Source organism: Arvicanthis niloticus, chromosome 7 (genome assembly GCF_011762505.2).
Source record: "Arvicanthis niloticus isolate mArvNil1 chromosome 7, mArvNil1.pat.X, whole genome shotgun sequence".
Taxonomy (NCBI): Eukaryota; Metazoa; Chordata; class Mammalia; order Rodentia; family Muridae; genus Arvicanthis; species Arvicanthis niloticus.
Window position 1 is genome coordinate 8,523,501 of NC_047664.1, and position 19,056 is coordinate 8,542,556.

Here is a 19,056-nt window from a genome sequence, read left to right on the forward strand (position 1 = left end):
AGAGACAGATGTACAGAATAGGATAAAAGTCAAGGGATGTGCATGCGACACTCCTTTGACTAGAGAAGGAACAATCTGACATAGTCTCATCTGTAGTCATTATTGGAACCATAAGTATTAAGTTCTCCCACAGACTGTCCCTCTTCCACCTCAGGAAAAGTTCATTCATCGGCCTCACTTATCAAGGATTTTCCTTTCCAAGGTACCACAACAGGCCCCAGAAATGCAGCAGCAGGAATTATATTCAGCACCTAACCCAAGGAAATACATAGTCTTGTTCTGTGAACAAACTGGAGAGGAGTCAGCTAAGAGGAGTCTGTGTAATCAGATAAATGTCAGCCATTGCCCTGAAGAATTATCCTTTCAGAGGAACCGGAAATGGACTGGACATTTTCCCAGCGTAGAAAACAATGTACACTCGTGGCAGTGCTGAGGACAGTGGAGCTTAATGGCTGAATGTGTTCAAGAAAGAGACACAAAGTCTATTCCTGAGGCCCATGGAAAGGGCCTACGTCTTCACATTTCCATGGGTTGGGGCCTGAATCCTTGATAAAGCTCAGCTCTTCTCAATGTGGGGAGACGCTAAGTGCCACAGCTGACTCGGGCACACACGGGCTTGGATATAGGGAGGGTGGAAACAGACAAAGCACGGTCATTGAGATAATGGGCTTGGACATTGAGACCCAAGTGCAGCTGACTAAGGAGCAGTCCCAGATGTGCTACAGTATGTTGTCAAAAAATCAGAGCCAGACAAAAACAATTCCCAAGACTTGTGAGGAAATATGAGCATGTGGCTCATGCCAGGGTTAGAGTGTGACATGTCCCTCATGGCTTTGCACAGTGGGGTGGCACTGTGAAAAGGGTGGACACAGGTTTGCTACCTGACCCAGGTAAGAGGAATACACTTGCAAAGTAAGGCCCTCTCCAGCAAAGGAACCAGCAGGGCTTTATTGCCGAGCCTGTACAGGGATCCACCCCTGTCTAAGCATGATCAGTTTAAGGAAGACACTCCTGAGCATGCTCAGTTTAAGATCATGGAGCAGGCATGTCCAGCCTGCAACCTGCATCCCACCAGGATAGCTGTAAATGCAGCCCAACACAAAGTCATAAAATCCTCACATTATACATCTTTTTGTAACTAACTCGATTGCAGTTCTGCATGAACCTTCCAGGAAGAGATATGACAATACTTGCAGTATCCAAAGGTTTAGCATGCCCCGGGGAATGTCTCTAAGCATGACCAGCTTGTACAACAAAGTTTGATCACAAAATAAAGGTCATTTTGCAGGTGTCTTATCACAGGAATCTGTCCCTGAAGTTGCCTGTCTGGACGAGTGGCCAGCATCACATCTGTTAAAAGCTTGATGCCCAGCTGTTGCGCTCTGCCGGGAGTGATAGAAACTTTAGGGGGTGGGGCCTAGCTTAAAAAAAAAAAAAAAAGAAAGAAACCGGGCTGTGTTGGTTGTTTCTGAAAGGTTACAATTGTATCCTTTCTTTCTGCTTCTTGTCCATGCTGAGTCAAGCTACCTGCTCCACACACCATGTGCTCCTGCTTCTCTGAGATGTTCAGTCTCCACTCGAGCAACACAGCCAGCCAACTTTGGGTACAAAGCTGTGAACCAAGATAATTCTTTCTTCCTTTCAAATTGTCTCTCTTAGATATTTGTTGTAAAATTAACATACATATTAAAATGCCCCATTACAGAAAGAGGCAGGTGGGTCTCTGTGAGTTCAAGGCCAGCCTGATCAATATAGTAAGTTCTAGGACAGCCAAAGCTACATAGAAAGGCCCTGTTTGGTTTGGTTTGGTTTGGTTTGGTTTGGTTTAAGAAAAAGCAGTCCCATGGAGCCACAAGTGACAGAAGAAGAGTAGGAGACAACTGCAGGGGGTGGGGGAAGGCCAATAAATAGAGCAAATATGATAAACTTGTGATCATTCTGCCTCTGCCTCCCAGGTGATGGGATTACAGGCGTGAACCGTCACACTTGGCTCTCAAGATTCTTCTGATTTTATTCAGTTTTTGAGACAGAACCTCCACAGAACATATGAATTTGAATTTCTATCAGAATAGCTAAAACAATTATTTGAGGAATAAGACTATTGTATTTATCATCATTTATGGGGGTGGAGGTCAGGGCGACTTGCTGGAGTTGGATGTCTCCTTCCACATGGGTTTCAGGGATGAAACTCCAGTTAGTTAGGCTTGGTGGTGAGTTCCTGTACCCACTGAGCCACCTCACTGGTCCAAAATTTATAGTTTTAAATAGTTTTAAACCATGCCTCAAATCAACAACTTAATGTGTTCACCTTAAGAACCTGCTGGAAAAAAAAAACAAAACAAAACCAAACCCAGGGCAAAAAGGATGGAGGGAATGGGAAGGAAGAGACAAATGTTTATAGAGAAACAAATGGGAATCTAAACACAACTGACAAATTTTTAATCAGGTTGGCTACACAGTATGAGTGTAAATTACCAAAATCAGGAATGAAAGAGGGGAGAGGAGGTGTCTTCCTCAGCCAAGCCAGGACTGGAAGGAGGCAAATGAGAAGCCTGGAGTTAGGGACTGGAGTATGTAGGTTCCTGGGCAGCAGAGCTGAGCAGTGCCTGCTGGTGAGCTCAGACTTGGCACTCTCAAGGCCTCATCCAGAATCGAGTGTAGTCAAGCCCCACCTACAGCTTTGCTCCAGCAAAGCAGAAGAAATGGATGAATTCCCAGCAAGGCGAGCGTGAAGTCCACAAGACATGGGGAATCTGAATGGATTTCCAAGAAAGTAAAGGTGTGCATAAAAATCTTACCACAAAGACAAGTCCAGCTCTAGGGCCTTCACTTCAAGTTTCACTTTATGCTCAAAGAAGGAAGAGTACAAATCTTTCACAGATTCTTTAAAAGAGAGAAATAAGGGGCTGTAGAGATGGCTCAGTGGTTAAGAGCACTGTCTGCTGCTCATTTAGAGGTCTTGAGTTCAATTCCCCACAACCATATGGTGGCTCACAAACATCTGTAATGGAATCTTATGTCCTCTTCTGGCATGCAGGTGTATACGCAGATAGAAGACATATATACACAAAATAAACAGATAGATAGATAGATAGATAGATAGATAGATAGATAGGAAAAAAGAGTCTTTAAAGAGAGGGAGAGAAAGAGAAGCACACACTTCCTAACACTCAAATGTCAAACAGAACAGAGCAAAGGCAAAGTATCACATCCCTTCCAAGGAGTAAGAGCCCCCTAACAAGACATCACACACCAAAATAATAATAATGATAATAATAATAATAATAATAAAATGCAATGAGGACCATATACCCTAGCTAAGTTGGCCTATCCAGAATTTTTTTAAAGCTTAAAATTAAAAAAAACAAAAACAAACAAAAAAACCAAACAACTGTCAGGCTGTGTGGTATGTACCTGTTATCTCAGATGCTTAGAAGACTGAAGCAGGTGAATTTCAGGTTTAAGGACAGAGTAGGCAACCTAGTGAGTCCCCAATATCAAATATATATCCATTCACAAATTAATAAAATAGCCTATTCAAAAGTCTTTATTGTGACACACCATTATCAGATAAGAAGAAAACCCAACTGGGCTGTCGTCAAGCTTGGCTCTCCCTGCCTCAGTGCCCTGATGCTAGAACCACCATCATCAGCCACCAGGCATGGCTGTTTGTAATTTCTGACCATGGATCCTTATGTTGTTTTTATTCAGCATTTGTCATGGATCTACTTTGTCGTTTTTCTGTTTCACAGTGCGGGCTCCATGAATGTCCTGCATTAGCTCCGTTACCCACATACCCATTCCTATGTGAGTAGCCCACTGTTGTAATAGCCACTGTTGTAATGACCGTCGTTTCCTTTGCCCATGAGTATGTGGTAGGGCAGGGTTGGGGCAATAGCTCAGTCTATAAAGTACTTGCAGTGCAACCCTGAGGACCTGCCTTCAACCCCTGGAATCGACATTTTAAAAGACAGGTGTTGTGGGCGTTATAAAGTCAGCTGAGGCAGAGACACTAGGAGTTCTGGGGCTCCTGGATCAGCATAACTCAGTGAACCCCAGATCCCAGAGAGGTTCTGGCTTTATAATAAAAAGAACCAGGGCTGGAGAGATAGCTTAGTGATTAAGAGCGTTAACTTCTCTTTCAAGGGTCCCGAGTTCAATTCCCAGCAACCACATGGTGGCTCACAACCATCTGCTATGGGATCTAATGCCCTCTACTGGTATATCTAGAGACAGCTACAGTGTATTCATATAAGTAAAATAAATAAGTCTTAAAGAAAATGGACTGTTCCCAAGGAAGGCCAGCAGGATAGGATCTCTTTCCTCTTTGTGGTGAAAATAGTCTTAGCTGTTCATGTACTTCAAACCGATATAAAATATAAAAATAACATCAGTACACAATCATGCTACCATGATTTTTAAGCCAGTGTACTGGATCTATGTATTAATTTTGGTGGAACTAACACCTTTTGAATATTAAATATTCCCATACATCCAAAAGGTTCCCCCCGACCCCCATACTTATTCGACCCTCCTGTGTGTGTTCTTTAAGAGAGGTAGAAGCAAGCACGCCATAAAGGTCAAACGAGGTTTTTACTGGCGTAATCTCTGGGTGCATTTTCCTTGATCTGTATCTTACTTTCTATTGCATATAAAATGTTCGCAGGACAACAACTTTTTTTCTTTTATCCGACTCTTTCCTCAATTTAGAAGTTCTGTGAGCTCACTGATCCATGCTCTGCCGGCTGCTGTAAAGGAGCGGTAACTTGGGCGGGACCCCTGGAGGTTTCTTTCACCTGTTACCTGGGCCGGGCCAATGGCAGCGCGGGCTGCCCGGGAGCACCAATCCGGCTGCCAACCCCCACCCCGCCGCCAACCCCCAATCCGGGCACCCGAGCCCTCGGGGGAAGGGAGCCGTAGCACTTGGGAAAACTTCTGGACAAGATGGCCAGGTGCTGACTGGCTGGGTGCGCACAGTCCCCTGCAGCAGCAGCAGCAGAGGAGGCCCATGGCGGTGGCCGAGCTCTATGCGCAGGTAGGGGCGTGGGGACACACCTGTACACCTGTAAGGAACGGTGGAGGAGCAGAGGCCAGGAGCAGCTGCCAGCTCTGCCGGGGTCCCCTGTGGGTGGGCACACTCAACGGAGAGCTGCTGTTCCCACGTCGGGTCACTAGATCACCCAGATCCTTCCTCCTGCCACTGATGGAATCTGAGTCCCGCAGTGGCCAGGAGATTCGATTCGGTACCACAAGCTTTCTAACCAGCATTGTAACCTTCCAGGCCCTCCAGAGTCTAGAGAATTCAGGCAAGATTGGAGGTGTTTTCTAGAATGCCGGTGAGCTTCCCTGTACCCTCAGGGATCCATCTGGAGCTGCCCAGTCTGAGCACAGGAGTCAGCAGCCCAGAGACCCCGCTCCCCGCTCCCAACCCCCCACCCCGCTGCTGTTGTGCAGTGTAAGGGTGCATTAGCTCAGAGAGGTCTGACCCAGAGCACAAGCATGCTGGAAAACTTCCAGGGGCTAAGAGCTTCACCCTCACCCAGGGGAGGGGGGAATGCACAAAAATAATTGATGCTTTTTAAAAGAGCCATAAAACATCTTGCTACAATGTTGTAGGGGAATGTAGACCCCTTCAAATTCAGACAGATGGAACTAGAATGGATTCTGTTGGAACATTTTCACACACACACACACACACACACACACACACACCTACCTTAGCTTAATGGAGGTGGGGTATTGTTTGGTTTGGGGTTTTGTTTACTGAGATTGTGTCTCACTGTGTCACCCCTTGTAGCCTGGAAATCACTAGGGAGACCAGGTTGGCTTCAGACTCACCTCCAGAGTTATGAGATTAAAGGTATAGGCTCCATGTTCCACCATGTTTTTAAGACAGGTTCTTGCTTTGTGTCCCTGGCTGGAATGGCCCTCCCTACATAGCTCAGATCTTGCCTCAGCTACCAGAGCGATGGTATTACAGACATCCCTCACCCCTCCCATCTTTATACCTTAAATTTAAAAGACACTTTCACTATCAATGTACAGTAAAAGATCCTTGTCATGATTGTCTTTCCATCCGGTCGGGGGAAGATTTTCTTCTACTTTGTTTAAGGAATAAATTACAAGCACACATCCACGAGGAAATCTTCTGATGCATTTAAACCATTGCTGCTCAATTCTGCCACTTTTATCCCTGTCCCAAGCTGGGGACTGAACCAAGAGCCTTGTGCTCTGGGCAAGAACTCTACCGCAAAGCTCAACCCTTCATCTAGAATATCTTCCTAGAGACAATGGGAACAACCAGGTAACCTGCCATGTTTCTAAGTCTTCATGTGACTATCAGGAAAAAAAAAATCTTATGCAAACCCTGCCTTGTTGGGTATCTTTGGGGACATGTTGCTGATCACTGACATGTTTTGAATAACAATTTTTCTTGAAGCAAAAATACACAGGTATACTTACCCCTATCTCTAAGTGCCTGTAATCCCAGCACTCAGGAAGCTGAGGCAAGAGGCCTTGGGTTTGAGGTTAGCCTGGGCTACATAGTGAGTTCCAGACAGCTAGAGCTAAATAACAACATCTTTTCTCAAAAATAAGTTAGGACATTATGGAATGGTGAGGGGGAGATGGTGGGGTCCAGATTTCTCTGTAGGAAGAAACATTGCTTCGGGGGAGCAGAGAAAGGTGTTTTGTTCTAGAATTGTTGTTTTGCCTGCCAAGGTATTTTCTGGTTCTTTGAAGTGAGAAATGACAAGCAGGCGACTGCTGGGGCCTAGAGAGTAGGGGGGGAGACAGCTGGAGCAGAAGGGTCGTTTGGCAAAGATGGGGGTTCTGAGTGGAAATGGAGGGATTGGTAGGTTAGCAGCTATAGATCCTAGACACGGAGGGTGGAGACAGGAAAGGAGAAACTGGCCTGGGAATATCAGGACAAGGGACACACCAAGGATGACCTGGCGTCTGTGTGATTGAGAACAGGGTGTGTATGGGCTACATTAGAGGCAGGAGGAGGAGGAAGTGTTTCTGAGAGAGGTCATCAAGCACAATTTTTTTTAACCAGCATTGTGTTGAAGTAGTGAGAAGACACGGGGAAAGTGAGTGGGGCGTGCACAGCCTGGCATCTCAGTCCTCAGAGGGGAACCTTCTACCCAACTGTTCTCACTGAAACCAAGGCAGGAGCACCCCGCTGCAAGAGAAAAGAGGGCCAAGACCAGGAAAGAGGAGTGTCTGCATGCCAAGAGAGCAGCAGGCAGTTGCCAATCCAAGATGAGCCCTCACAGAGGAGGAGCCAGAAGGACTGGGAAGTACCAGGAAGAGAGGTTCGCAGAGGGAGAGGGGACTCCTGAGAGAGGCCATGGTACAGGAAGTGCAAAGCAACCCACCTCTCTCCACAGCAGCAGGCCTTGGAAATGTTCCAAGCAGAATGGCTTGAAATCCCTTTGAGAAAAACTGGTCTGACCAATCTCCACTTAAAACCTGTGTTTTGTCCCTCTTAAATCCCAACCCAGCCATAAGGCCCACCTCTGCAATCTCACCAGCTTGTAAAGACCAGGCACACTGAGAACACTCTAAATGCTTGTTCTGTGTATACATGCAGGAACGGGGAATTCTGTTTACAGCGACAGCTGTGGACATGATGGTTATTTTTATCTTGCACAAATATTTCTATGCACCAGACATCATTCTCAGAACCTTCTTTCAATCTGAAATTGTCCAGAAAAAAAAAATCTATGTGTTAAACCTTCACATCCCATTCTATACAGGGCTCAGATCAAAGAAGTTGTCTAAGGTTACACGGACCTGGCAGAGTCCGGTCCTTAATGCCTCTCAGTGCCTTGACCTGGACCTCATCTTTATCATCTTCAAGGAATCTAAGCTTTTTCCCACACAGGACTCATGGAAAGTCCATCTGCTTTCTAGCTATATATAGTAACTATAGAACCAACCCCAATGTCCAGCAAGAGAGAGAAAAGCCAGTCACAAGGCCCCGCCCACTTGGTGAAGCCATGGTGAGGCAAACACTGCCTCAGAACTTCACAGTGACGTGGGAAAGGCCTATGAAGAACAAGGACCCCAGACCTGTACATGTTTGACCACTGCTGAGAAAGGTGGTAGGCTCAAAACCTGTTCCAGGCTCTCCTCCAGTCAGCCCCGCCGAGGGCTGGTGAAACTTAGTGTATCCTTGTCCATCTTCACGGTGATGTTGCCTTGTACCAGCTGCTCAGCAGGAGCCTGTGGGCCTGTTGGCTCCAACCTCCTCTGCTGTTTGCTTTTTTAGCAGAGCTGACATATGCTCTTACATTTACTTGTATACCTGTCTTGCTTGAATATGAAGAATTCACGGGCAAGATTGGGAACGCCGGGGTGGCTTAGCTGTAGACACATGAGGAACTCATTAAAAATTTAGATTGACCATTCTTTAATCTATGAGTAGTTCAAAAAGTCAAAAATGAAGACGGGTCCAAGAAGCCAGAATGCCATGGACAGTCAATACCGTGGACAGTCAGCCTTATCCACCCGTCAGCATCCTCTGTCACCTGGGTACACACAGACACCTTTACCCAAGCAGCGTCACCACTTGAACTAGGACTGTGAATTGCCAAGGACTTTGGGTTCTGGTGTCTGAAGGTCGTGGAAATGCAATCTTGAGATTCATTATAAGATCTTGGCTGTGGGTTCAAAGATGAAGGGGCTGGAGCAGCTGGGAAAGTATCTAGAACTCTCTAAAAACAACTTGTCACATGGAAGGGATAGAGATCTCAGGGAGAAGCCTACAAGGAATGAGCGAAGAGGAAGGAGAAGGAGCCATGATGTCACTTGTCTGGCTCAGATGCCCTGAGCATGGAGATTCCAATCCAGGAAGTACAGCCAGGAGAACGCTTCTGTCAGCTCACATTCCGTGTCAGCCTTCAGGTCGTGTGTTTGGTAAATGCCACAAGTCCCTCAGACAGGTGGGCCACAGCTCACTGGTGATTGTGACCTGGGAGGATCTGGCATAATCTTGAGCCCATATTGCTTCCTCAAGGCTCTCTGGTCCTACGTTTGTTTCACTCTCTAGGCCTCATGGTGAGGAAGCCCAGCAAAGGCCTAGAAGCAGCCTTTTGGCTCTTGGCCCCACAGCAAGCTTGGCTGGCCATTCCAGGATGTAGGCTTCTGTCTCACAGGCCAGCAGCATACAGTAGTCATGTGAGAGTTGGTCACTCTGTTTGCACAGCTTGCGTATGTTTGTCTAAATGCTTCAGTTAGTTCCCACTGTGGTTTGAAGTGTTGCCTTGTGGATAGAGGAATGTGAGGAAGGAAGACGATAGATTGTATGTGGAGCTGAGTAAATGGAGTGTTTGCTTAGCAGGCTGGGTTTCAGCTGTAGGACTCCAGATCTCAGGCAGTGTATGGACCGGACAGTAGGACCAGTGGCCATGGTTACCTGGGATGCAGAGGTGCAGCGAAGAAGAGGAGAGTGGTCATGTGCCTTTTAACACTGCCTGCCACTGAATGATACTTTTAGCCGAAGTGAATCCAGGGGTCGCTAGGAGAGCACTGTTCCGTCAAGCAGGTAGCTTCTTGGGGTCATCTTCAGAGCCACATGCGTTCCAAGGCAGAAGTCACAGGTGCTGCTGGCCTCTTGGTCCTTTAAGATTCTCTCTGGTGCGCTCTTGGCCTGTCTAGGTTTGAACTGGGACATCAGTAAAATGAAAGTATCGACCAGCTCGGTGATTGTATCTCCCAGAGTCCTGTGTGCCTCTGAAAGTTTGGACCTAAAGGACCTCATCCTTCATCAGGGCTCTCATCTGAACACCTCAATTTCCTCCTGCTTTACACGGCATCTAAAACAAGCTGTCTGCCGCTCTAAACTTGACAGGCAGATTCCAGTAAATCACTACAAGGATACTTTTAGCTCTGAAATTTTATAATGGCCAATTTTTGTTATCTATCCTAGGATATTGTATTTGAATATCCTATGTATTTAATATGTATTTTAATTGTGGTTTGTTGGGTTATAAACAAACATTTCTCTCTTTTTTCTTTTTGAAATCTTTTTTCTTCTATTCTTTTCTCATACATTATATCCCAACTGCAGTTTACCCTCCCTCCATTCCTCCAGCCCCACCTCCACACTTCTCCGTTCCCCCAGATCTGCTCTTCTTCCTCCTCTTCCTCTTCCTTCCTCCTCCTCTTCCTCTTCTTTCTCCTCCTCGTCCTCCGCTATTCCCCTTAAAAAATAAATACATAAAAGAGCAGGTCTCACAGGGATATACATAGAACATGGCTTAACAAGTTACAGTGAGACTAGCCACAAACCCTCATTCAAGTTTACATGTGTCAACCCAGTACTGGAAAAGGGTCCTAAGAGCAGGCAGGAGTCAGAGACACCACACTCCCACTGTTAGGGGCCCCACAAGAACACCAAGCTACACAACCACAGCAGACATGCAGAGGACCTAGCTCAGACACACAGCATCCGTGATTGTTACTTCAGCCCCTGTGCGCCCCTGTGAGCCCTGCTTAGTTCATTCTGTGGACGGTGCTCTCATGGTGTCCTCTATCCCTTTGGCTCCTGCAATCCTTCCTCCCCCTCTTCTGTGGGGTTTTCCAGGCTCCACCTACTGATAAGCAAGCATCTCTAGTAGCAGACCTGAGGTAGGAGATGTGTATCATGATGACAAGGATGCATGTGGCGGGTGTGGGTATATCTAAGATGCATGTCTCTGTGTGTAAGGCTCCATGCAGGTCTGGGTCATTGCCTGACTGCCTGCTGGGATAGGTTAGTCCTCCATTCTCATATTCATTCTCTTTCTCTATCCCTCCCTCCCTCTCTCCTTCCCTCCCTATTGTCTCTCCTGCCTTCCCTCCCTCCCCCTCTCTCCTTTCTCTCAGCCTCTCTCTCTATCTCTCAAAGCTTCCCTACTCCCATTTTACATCTAACCAGGCGCCTTCCTGTCCTTATTGTCTATCAAGGATCAAATCTACTCAGACGACTTAGTCATGATCAATGTTTAATGACTGTCTGTGAACCAAGACAATTTATGTTAGCTAATAGATAACAATCCTTGTCCGGCCTGTCTAGTACTGATGCCCTAGACTTCTTTTTTCCCTGTTCTATATTTCCTCCAGCCACCTCTTGAGACTCTTGAGCTTAAAGAACTTGAAGGAACTCTATAAGGAGGCTCTATCTCCAAGCACCATTCCAGCGTGAATGTCTTCTCTGTTGCTCTTTGACATGTCTGTCCATCCTCTACCCTTCCATCCCGCCTGCAATCTATCCAGTTTCCTAAAGCACTTTGAGTGAGCAGGACACTCCAACATACCCTCTATACACTGGAGTAGGTGTCCACTAACCGTGCTCATGTCTGTTTTGTCCATTATATAAAATACACAGCTGGTAAAATGTATAAATCTCAAACCCGTGTCCTGTTTCTAGAGTGTTTAGGATCTGTATCTGGTACCCTCCCTGACACACATCAAAATATAGAGTCCCTGCTTAAGAGTTGGCTCAGCGGTTAAAGCGTTTGTCATGTAAGCCTCACAATGGGGTTCGGTTCTCCAGAACACATGTAAAAGACAGAAGCCATGTAAAGTTACCACAGCCCTACAGGGAGAAGGGAGACAGAGAAGGGAAATTTCCCAGAAGCTTGCACACCGGCCTGTCTGACTTACATGAGACTGTCTCATAATTTGTTCAGAATTTGTTTTTAAGGTTTACATATTTTCCTTATGTGTATGTGTATGTACCTATATGTGCTACATGCATGTAGTACCTGTATACAGATGCCTGTATAGGCCAGAAGAGGGCATCAGATCCCTTGGAATTGGGGGTATAGGCTGTTGTGAACTTCCTGATGTGGGTGCTGAAAACAAAACCCTACCTAGTTCCCTATAAGAGCAACAAATGATCTTAACCTCTGACTCAGTTCCCCCCACCCCCACCGCCCCAAATTTGTTTTGTAACTGAAAACCTTGACTATGTCAAAGAAATGATCACTTCACCGAAGGGAATATTTTCAGTAGTCATTAACTTTGCCCTCTGGGTTAGGAAGAAATAGAGGTTTGGAAAAGACATGGTTATTTCTATTTGTCCCCCAAACCCAGAATGGGCATGATGTAAATATGGGCTCAAGGACTGGCCACACATGCGCAAGAGCAGCTTGTCAACCTGAAAGCATGACAGCTAGCTACTGCCACAGGAGTCTGCAGTGTGTGTGTGTGTGTGTAGAGGTCAAAAGGTTAACCTCAGATATTACACTTTCTTAGGTACCTTCTTACCTTATTTTTTGAAGCAGGGCTCCTCACTTGGCCTGAAATTCACCAAGTAGGCTAGACTGGTTGGCCATGGATCTACCTGTCTCTCCCCACCCCCACCCCAAGCTCAGGATTACGAGCATGTCCTAGTCACTGTTCTATTGCTATGATGAGGCACCACGATCAAGGTAACTTGTATAAGTGGAAGCATTCAGTTGGTGGCTTACTTACAGCTTTAGAGGTGAGTCCATGACCATCATGGCAGAAGGCAGACTATCATGGTGCTAGAACAATAGCTGGGAGCTTTACATCCAGACCCACAGGCACCAGGCAGAGAGAGAAAGACACTGGACTTGGAAGAGACTTTTAAAACTTCCTAGTGACACATCTCCTTCAACAAGGTCATACCTACTCCAACAGTGCCATACCCCCTAACGCTCCCCAAACAGCTCCACTAACTGGCAACTAAGCATTCAAATATATGAACCCATGAGGGCCATTCTCATTCAAACAGCCACAAAGTATAAGCCACAACACGTAGCCTTTTTTATGTAGGTTTTTGGAACTATGTGCAGATCTTCAGGCTTACAAGGTATCTTGGTTTGATTTTGTGTTGTTGTTGTTGTTGTTGTTGTTGTTGCTGTTAACTTGACCCAAGTCAGGTTTATATTGGAAGAGGGAACTTCAGTTGGGAAAATGCCTCAATTAGAATGGCCACTAGGCAAGTCTGTAGGAGGCATTTTCTTGATTAAAGGCATTACCCTGGTAAGGTGGCCCTGGGTTCTATAAGAAAGCAGGCTGAGCAAGAAGCCATAGGCAGGACCCCTCTATGGCTTCTTCTTTGGTTCCTGCCTCCAGGTTCCTGCCCTGTTTGAGTTCCTGCCTTGGCTTCTCTTAAGATAGACTATGGTCAGGATGTGCAAACCAATAAAGCTTTCCCTCCCCAGGTGATTTTGGCCAGTGTTTTATCACAGCAACAGAGAGCAAAGCACTGTTTCACAAGGCAAGCACTTCCCTGAGCGGCCATCCAGCCCCTAGGTTCTGAAACCTTTATTTACAATCACTTTCAGAAAGTCCATCTGCCACAGGAAAGGATAGTGACTGTCTTAGGGGTCTTATTGCTGTTCTTGGTACTGCACAGTGTCTCTGTGTGAGGGTCTCCATTCATGTTCCTGTTTGCCTACCTATTTCCCAGCACCGTAGGCTCTCCTGTTGGGTTGGGAGCCTACACTAGTACTCTGACCTGTCTCTTTTTTAAAAATTATATTTATCTAATTATTGGAGGGTGCATGTGTGCCATGGTGCATGGGTGCAAGTCAGAAAAAAGCTTCAGAATTGATTCTCTCCTTTTACTACATGGATCCTGGAGATGGAATTCAGGTTGCCAGGCCTGGTGGCAAACACCGTTATCCACTGAGCCAGCTCTGCCATATCTCTTCTTATAAGGCCACTCACTGTCCCTATAATCCCATCTTGTCAGAGCTCTCTCATCAGACTTCATTTACCCTCAGTGACCCCTAAGGCCCCAATCTTCAAACACAGTCACATCAAGGATCAGGACGGCAATGATGCAGGAATTCTGGATGGGCACAGCTCAGGGGCACAGTAGGATCTGCTCCACAGCACTGTCAGGAGCCGCCAGCTGCCTGCCGGGAAGAGAGCTGAGCAGCTGCCATCCCCTAGGTGGGAATCCTTGGCTGCTGCCAATGTACAGATGTGATAATTGAGCAATAGCCAAGTGTGATGGTTGTGCCTGTAATCCTGGCCCTCGGAAGGCTGAGGCAGGAGGATTGCCAGTTTCAGGCCAACCTGGGAAACAAGCTGAGACCCTGTTTTAAAATAAGAACAGTCCCGAGGTACGCCTCTGTAATGGTACTTTTTTAGTATTTTACAAAGTGCTTTAATTTCTTGTTCTGTTTTAGAAACAGGGCCCTGAGTATCCCAAGCTGGGCTTGAACTCAATATATATCCATGAATGTCCCTAAATTCCTGACCTCCCCACCCCTCCTGAGTGTTATGGTTACATGTGTGTACCACCGTGTCTTGTTCAGTCCTGGGGGCGGAACCCAAGGCTTCATTCTTGCTAGACAAGCACTGTACCATCAAAGCTACACATCCAGCCTCAAATGCATCCCAGTGACTGTTCTCAGCTTCCTAGCACCCCTGTAAAGTGAACTGTGTACTATTTTATGGGTAAAAAGAGGAGGTACCAAAAACTAAATAAGTAGTTTAGTGATGAAAGCCAAAATCCCCTGCCAAGTCTTGTGGGAACTTCCCACTTTCTATGATGGAACCCTGAGATTTCCTTCCCACCCCAAGCTTGCAGTTTTCATGATCTGTTCATGAAGCTTGAAAGCTCAGCTGCCTATGAAACAGGGCTGGTAAGCCTGGTGGTGCATTGCAGACGCATTAAAATTTACCTCCTCACAGCAAAAAGGGAGGCGTCAGTATTCTGAGACGACGATGTGTGTGCAGGTGTGTGTGTGTGTGTGTGTGTGTGTGTGTGTGTGTCTTGAGACAGGGTCTCACTGGAATCTACAGCTCACTGATTGGCCAGGGTGGCCTACCATAGGGATCCACCAGGGTTATAAACACCTTGTCTGGCCCCTTACTTGGCTGCTGGGGATTGAACAGGTCCCTGTGCTTTATATGGCAAGCACATTACCTATGGTATTATCCCTTAACCTTGAAAGCCTTCTTAATGTGGGGATTGATCCAGTGCAGGATGTAACCCTGCTTCGTGTGGGGATCTGATGATCTGTGTTTGGGGTTTTCAAATGTTGAGATTAAAACCTGTCTTTTCCTGGGGTCAGTACAACAGGGTTTGGATCCCAGATCCTGAAGAAGTTTGGAAGTCGGCTGAAATTGCGAAGGACTACAGAGTGGGTGATCGAGTCCTCCGACTCCTGCTAGAGGATGGCACGGTGAGAGTCTCTGCTGTCCGTGGTGGATAATGACATATACAACCCTCACACCGGGGCACCAGCAGAAGGTCCTGGGGGACAGTGCAGGCAAAGGAGCCTGCCCTGTATCCAGGAAGGCCAGCCAGTGCTAAGGATGCCTTCCTGCTGCCCCATACCATCAGTCCATCTGTCTTTCCGAGGTTCCAGATTCATCTCCAGACATGTGCCTCTGCTGTGTTCCAAGTGCTCGCTCTCCTGAAGAGCCATCAACGGTTTCAGTTTCTGGGTCTCACTCAGTACAGCCTGGGCAGAGGAGGAACTTGGAGGGCAGTAGTTTGATCCCGAGGCAGGATACAGATGGGAGAGGTAGGAGGTGTGGAAGGAGACTGCAGAGCTAGAAAGTCAGTCTAGCATGGATAGATTCTACAAGGGTTGGGAGGGTGTGTGGAGGGCGCAGAGGCAGAGCCAGCAGTGGTGAAAAGGAAGGCTCAGGCTTCCTCCAAGGCTCCAGTGGGATGTGCTGCTGCAGTTACAGCCATAGGCCACCCCAGTCTTTTGATCATCAACAACCAAAGATTTCATATCGGCTTTGAGAAGCCACCCTTCTGGGTTCATAGCCAACACTGACTTTGTGCTGTTAGACTCAAGTGTTAGATGCACAGCTGGGTCAACTATCTGTGCTCCATTGGACCAGGGGTGGCTGGGAATTCCTTATAAGCATTAAATGCTGGAATTTACAAAATATGCATAGATAGACAACATACTACTTCTGGGCATCTGGTCCTGGATATCAAGCATTTCCTGAGATCTCAGAAGTTGCAGAGAAGGAAGGATCCATGCTCTGGGGTCAGGCACCACCACTTGCTAAGTGTGTATCCCTTACTCTCCACACACCGCAAAGGAGCTAATGACATTGTGATGTCACAGGTCCTGAAGGCCAGAGACCATCCTCTGTCCACATACCGATCTAAGACCACAGCCAAGGGGCTGTATTGCAGGGCATCTCACTCTTCAGTAGCTCCCTGTAACTCTTACTGAACGCCACACTGAATACTAAGTACCTCAGGCAGCTGAGTGAGGATTAAACAGGCTGGGCCTAGGGAGGGAAGACTTGAGAAAGCAGCTGCTTGTGCAATTAGCAGGCTCCAGGTGCCTCCCTGGCCGGGGAAGCAGAGGGAATGGCAGGCAGCCAGTGCCTCTTACCTTCACCCTTCCTTGTATCAGAGGACAAAGCTTGCTTTGTGTAGAGTATGTCACCCCTGCTTCCATCTCTCAGTCTCATGTTTTCCCCTCCACCAGAGATGACTACCTGGCTCTCTCTCTCTCTCTCTCTCTCTCTCTCTCTCTCTCTCTCTCTCTCTTTCTCTCTCTCTCTTCCTGCCCCTCCCCCTCCTCTCCCCTTCCCTTCTCCTTCTCCCTTCCCCCTCTCCTTCTCCCTCTCCCTCCCTCTCCCTCCTCCCCTCCCCCTCTCCCTCTCTCTCCCTTTCCCTTGCCCTCCCCCCTCCCCTCCCCCTCTCCCTCTCTCTCCCTTTCCCTTGCCCTTCCCCCTCCCCTCCCCTTCCCTCTCTCTCCCTCTCCCTCTCTGTCTCCCTCTCTCTCTCCCACTCCCTCTCCCTCTCAATCTCTCTCTCTCCCTCTCCCTCTCTTTCCATCTCCCTCTCTCTCCCTCTCCCTCTTCCTCTCAATCTCTCCCTCTTCCTCTCACTCTCTCTCTCTCTCTCTCCCTCTCCCTCCCCCTCCTCCTCCCTCCCAGGCCCCATTGGAGAATCTCTTTATTGATCCTCTTTGCAGCACAGTGTGGGATAATTAGGGGCTGTGCTGGTAAGACAGACTACATGTAGACCTGATGAGGGTTGGTGGGATCTATCTGGTCCAAGGACTCTTGTTCAGTGTCCTGAACCTCCCTAGCTTCTCTCCTGACACGGAACTGACCAATCCACATGGCCAAGCTCTGTGTGCATGATGTGAGGTGCAGAGAGACTGTGACTGTCTTCCCAGCCTGTCTTGTTCAGTGTTCACCTGGCCAGCCATGCCTTCCTCATAGGCCCTGCTTGAAGCATATATCAGACTGAGGGCCTGGCATTTGCCAGGGGACAACTGATCCAGGACTATCAGGAGTAGAAGCTTGGGAATGAGAAGGCAGACAAGCCAGCAGGACAACCTCTCTCAACCCCCTTTCTCTCTCTGGCCTGAGCTTCCCCTGAGAATAAAACAGGAATGGATGCTGTTATTACTGGGGGTCCAGTCCCTTGAGTCTGGATGCCACAAGGGACCCCCAATATCACCTTCCTTCTGCTCACCGGATGCTTTGGGGAACACAAGGTTTAGCTCCTAGGAAAGAAAGACCAAACTGGAGAAGTCATTCATCCACAGTTTCAGGGATAGCCCCACCCCTTCCCCAATACAAGCTCCTTCAGATACTTCTTGTCCTCCAGTGTGTCAAAGAGACACTTGGCAATTTCAGAGCCATGAGGCACCTCAGGCTGGGTTGTCCCGGCAACAGCATCTTTCCCAAGTGAACATTCCCAAGGCCCCTATGGGTTGGCCACTAGATATATGCTCGTTGGCTTCCTGCCACTTTCCATCACAGCCCCTTCAGCTCTGAGGACCCTTCATGGAAGAGGAGAGTCAGGTAGAGAGAGGGGACTTGCTTTAAGACATACAGTCAATGCTTTGATCCCCTGGCTCCCAGTTTTTCATTGCCTTGAGTCACCTATAAAGGTTATTTTCTTTCTCCTCTACTTAAAAGTTTCTAAGACAGGTGTGGTGACACTTACCTGTGATCCCAGCAGTGCTGAGGCAGGGGGATAGAGGCTTTGAGGTCAATTTGGACTACCTAGAAAGACTTTGTCTCAAAAAAAAAGTTGTAGGAGCAGGAGAGATGGCTTAGGGGTTAAAAGTACCTGCTGCCCTTGCAGAGGACCAGGGCTCGACCCAGAGACCCACATAGTGACTCAGCCATTTGTAATTACAATTCCAAGGGGGAAATCCAACGCCCCCTTGTGGCTTCTTCAGGCACTGCATAAATGTCATGCATATACACACAAGCAAGCAAACCATACACACACAACACCCCTACACAAATAGCCTCTTAAAATGTGTTGGTGTTGGTTGTTGGTGTTTTAGTGTGAGAAATGCTTCTATGGGAGGTGGATAGAAGGAAACAGTTTAGCAGAAATATCAAAAGTCCTTCTTCTATCTAGAAGTTTAGATGTGTCTTTGGTTATAGGAGCTGGAGTACCCTGTTGACCCAGAGTCACTGCCTCCACTTCGGAATCCAGACATCCTGGTGGGTGAGAATGATCTCACAGCCCTCAGCTACCTCCACGAGCCTGCAGTGCTGCATAACCTCAGAATCCGCTTCGCAGAGTCTAAACTCATCTACACCTACAGTGGTAAGGATACAGTAGGACCCCCGAGGCCTGCTGTCTTTGTGTCCCAAGCACTCTGGATGCCGAGCATTGAGAGTGTCTGTAAAAAGAGGTGTCTGTGTGAGGAGAACTGCTTGTGGGAACAAAGATGGACTACGAGGAAAGATCACCATGAACTTGTGTCTGAGTCTCTCACCACACCCAACACACATATTACTTCTTGTGACATTGTTGTCATTATTACATTTATGTTGGGATTTGCAAAAACCACAGTTCATTTCCCCATGTGTCACCCCATCCAGACATCAGAACAGCCTTAGATGAAGGTGACTGTTAAGATAACCAAGATTCAGAGCATTGAGTGACCTGACCCAAGTCAAGCAAAGGCTTGACTTGAATAACTGGCTCTTCTGGAAAAAACCTGGAGGAGGGGGTGTCTTCTACTTTCTGTCGCTGTAATATAGAATATCTGAGACTGGATAACTTACAAAGAACAGAATTTTGGCTCATGGCTCTGGAAGCTGGGAAGCTTAAGAGCATGGCACAGG

General features: G+C 47.3%; 1 protein-coding gene across 2 annotated transcripts in view; it reads left to right on the plus strand.

The window, feature by feature from the left end:
* Positions 1–4,801: 4,801 nt before the first annotated feature.
* Myo5c (myosin VC) overlaps positions 4,802–19,056 on the plus strand; it is a 71,760-nt gene continuing 57,505 nt past the window's right edge. For both annotated transcript variants that reach the window (XM_076937883.1, XM_076937884.1), the window contains exons 1-3: positions 4,802–5,035; positions 15,048–15,158; positions 18,367–18,532. In XM_076937883.1, coding sequence (XP_076793998.1) covers positions 4,817–5,035; positions 15,048–15,158; positions 18,367–18,532 — 496 coding nt within the window. In that variant the 5' untranslated portion in view covers positions 4,802–4,816. The remainder of the gene's footprint in view (positions 5,036–15,047; positions 15,159–18,366; positions 18,533–19,056) is intronic.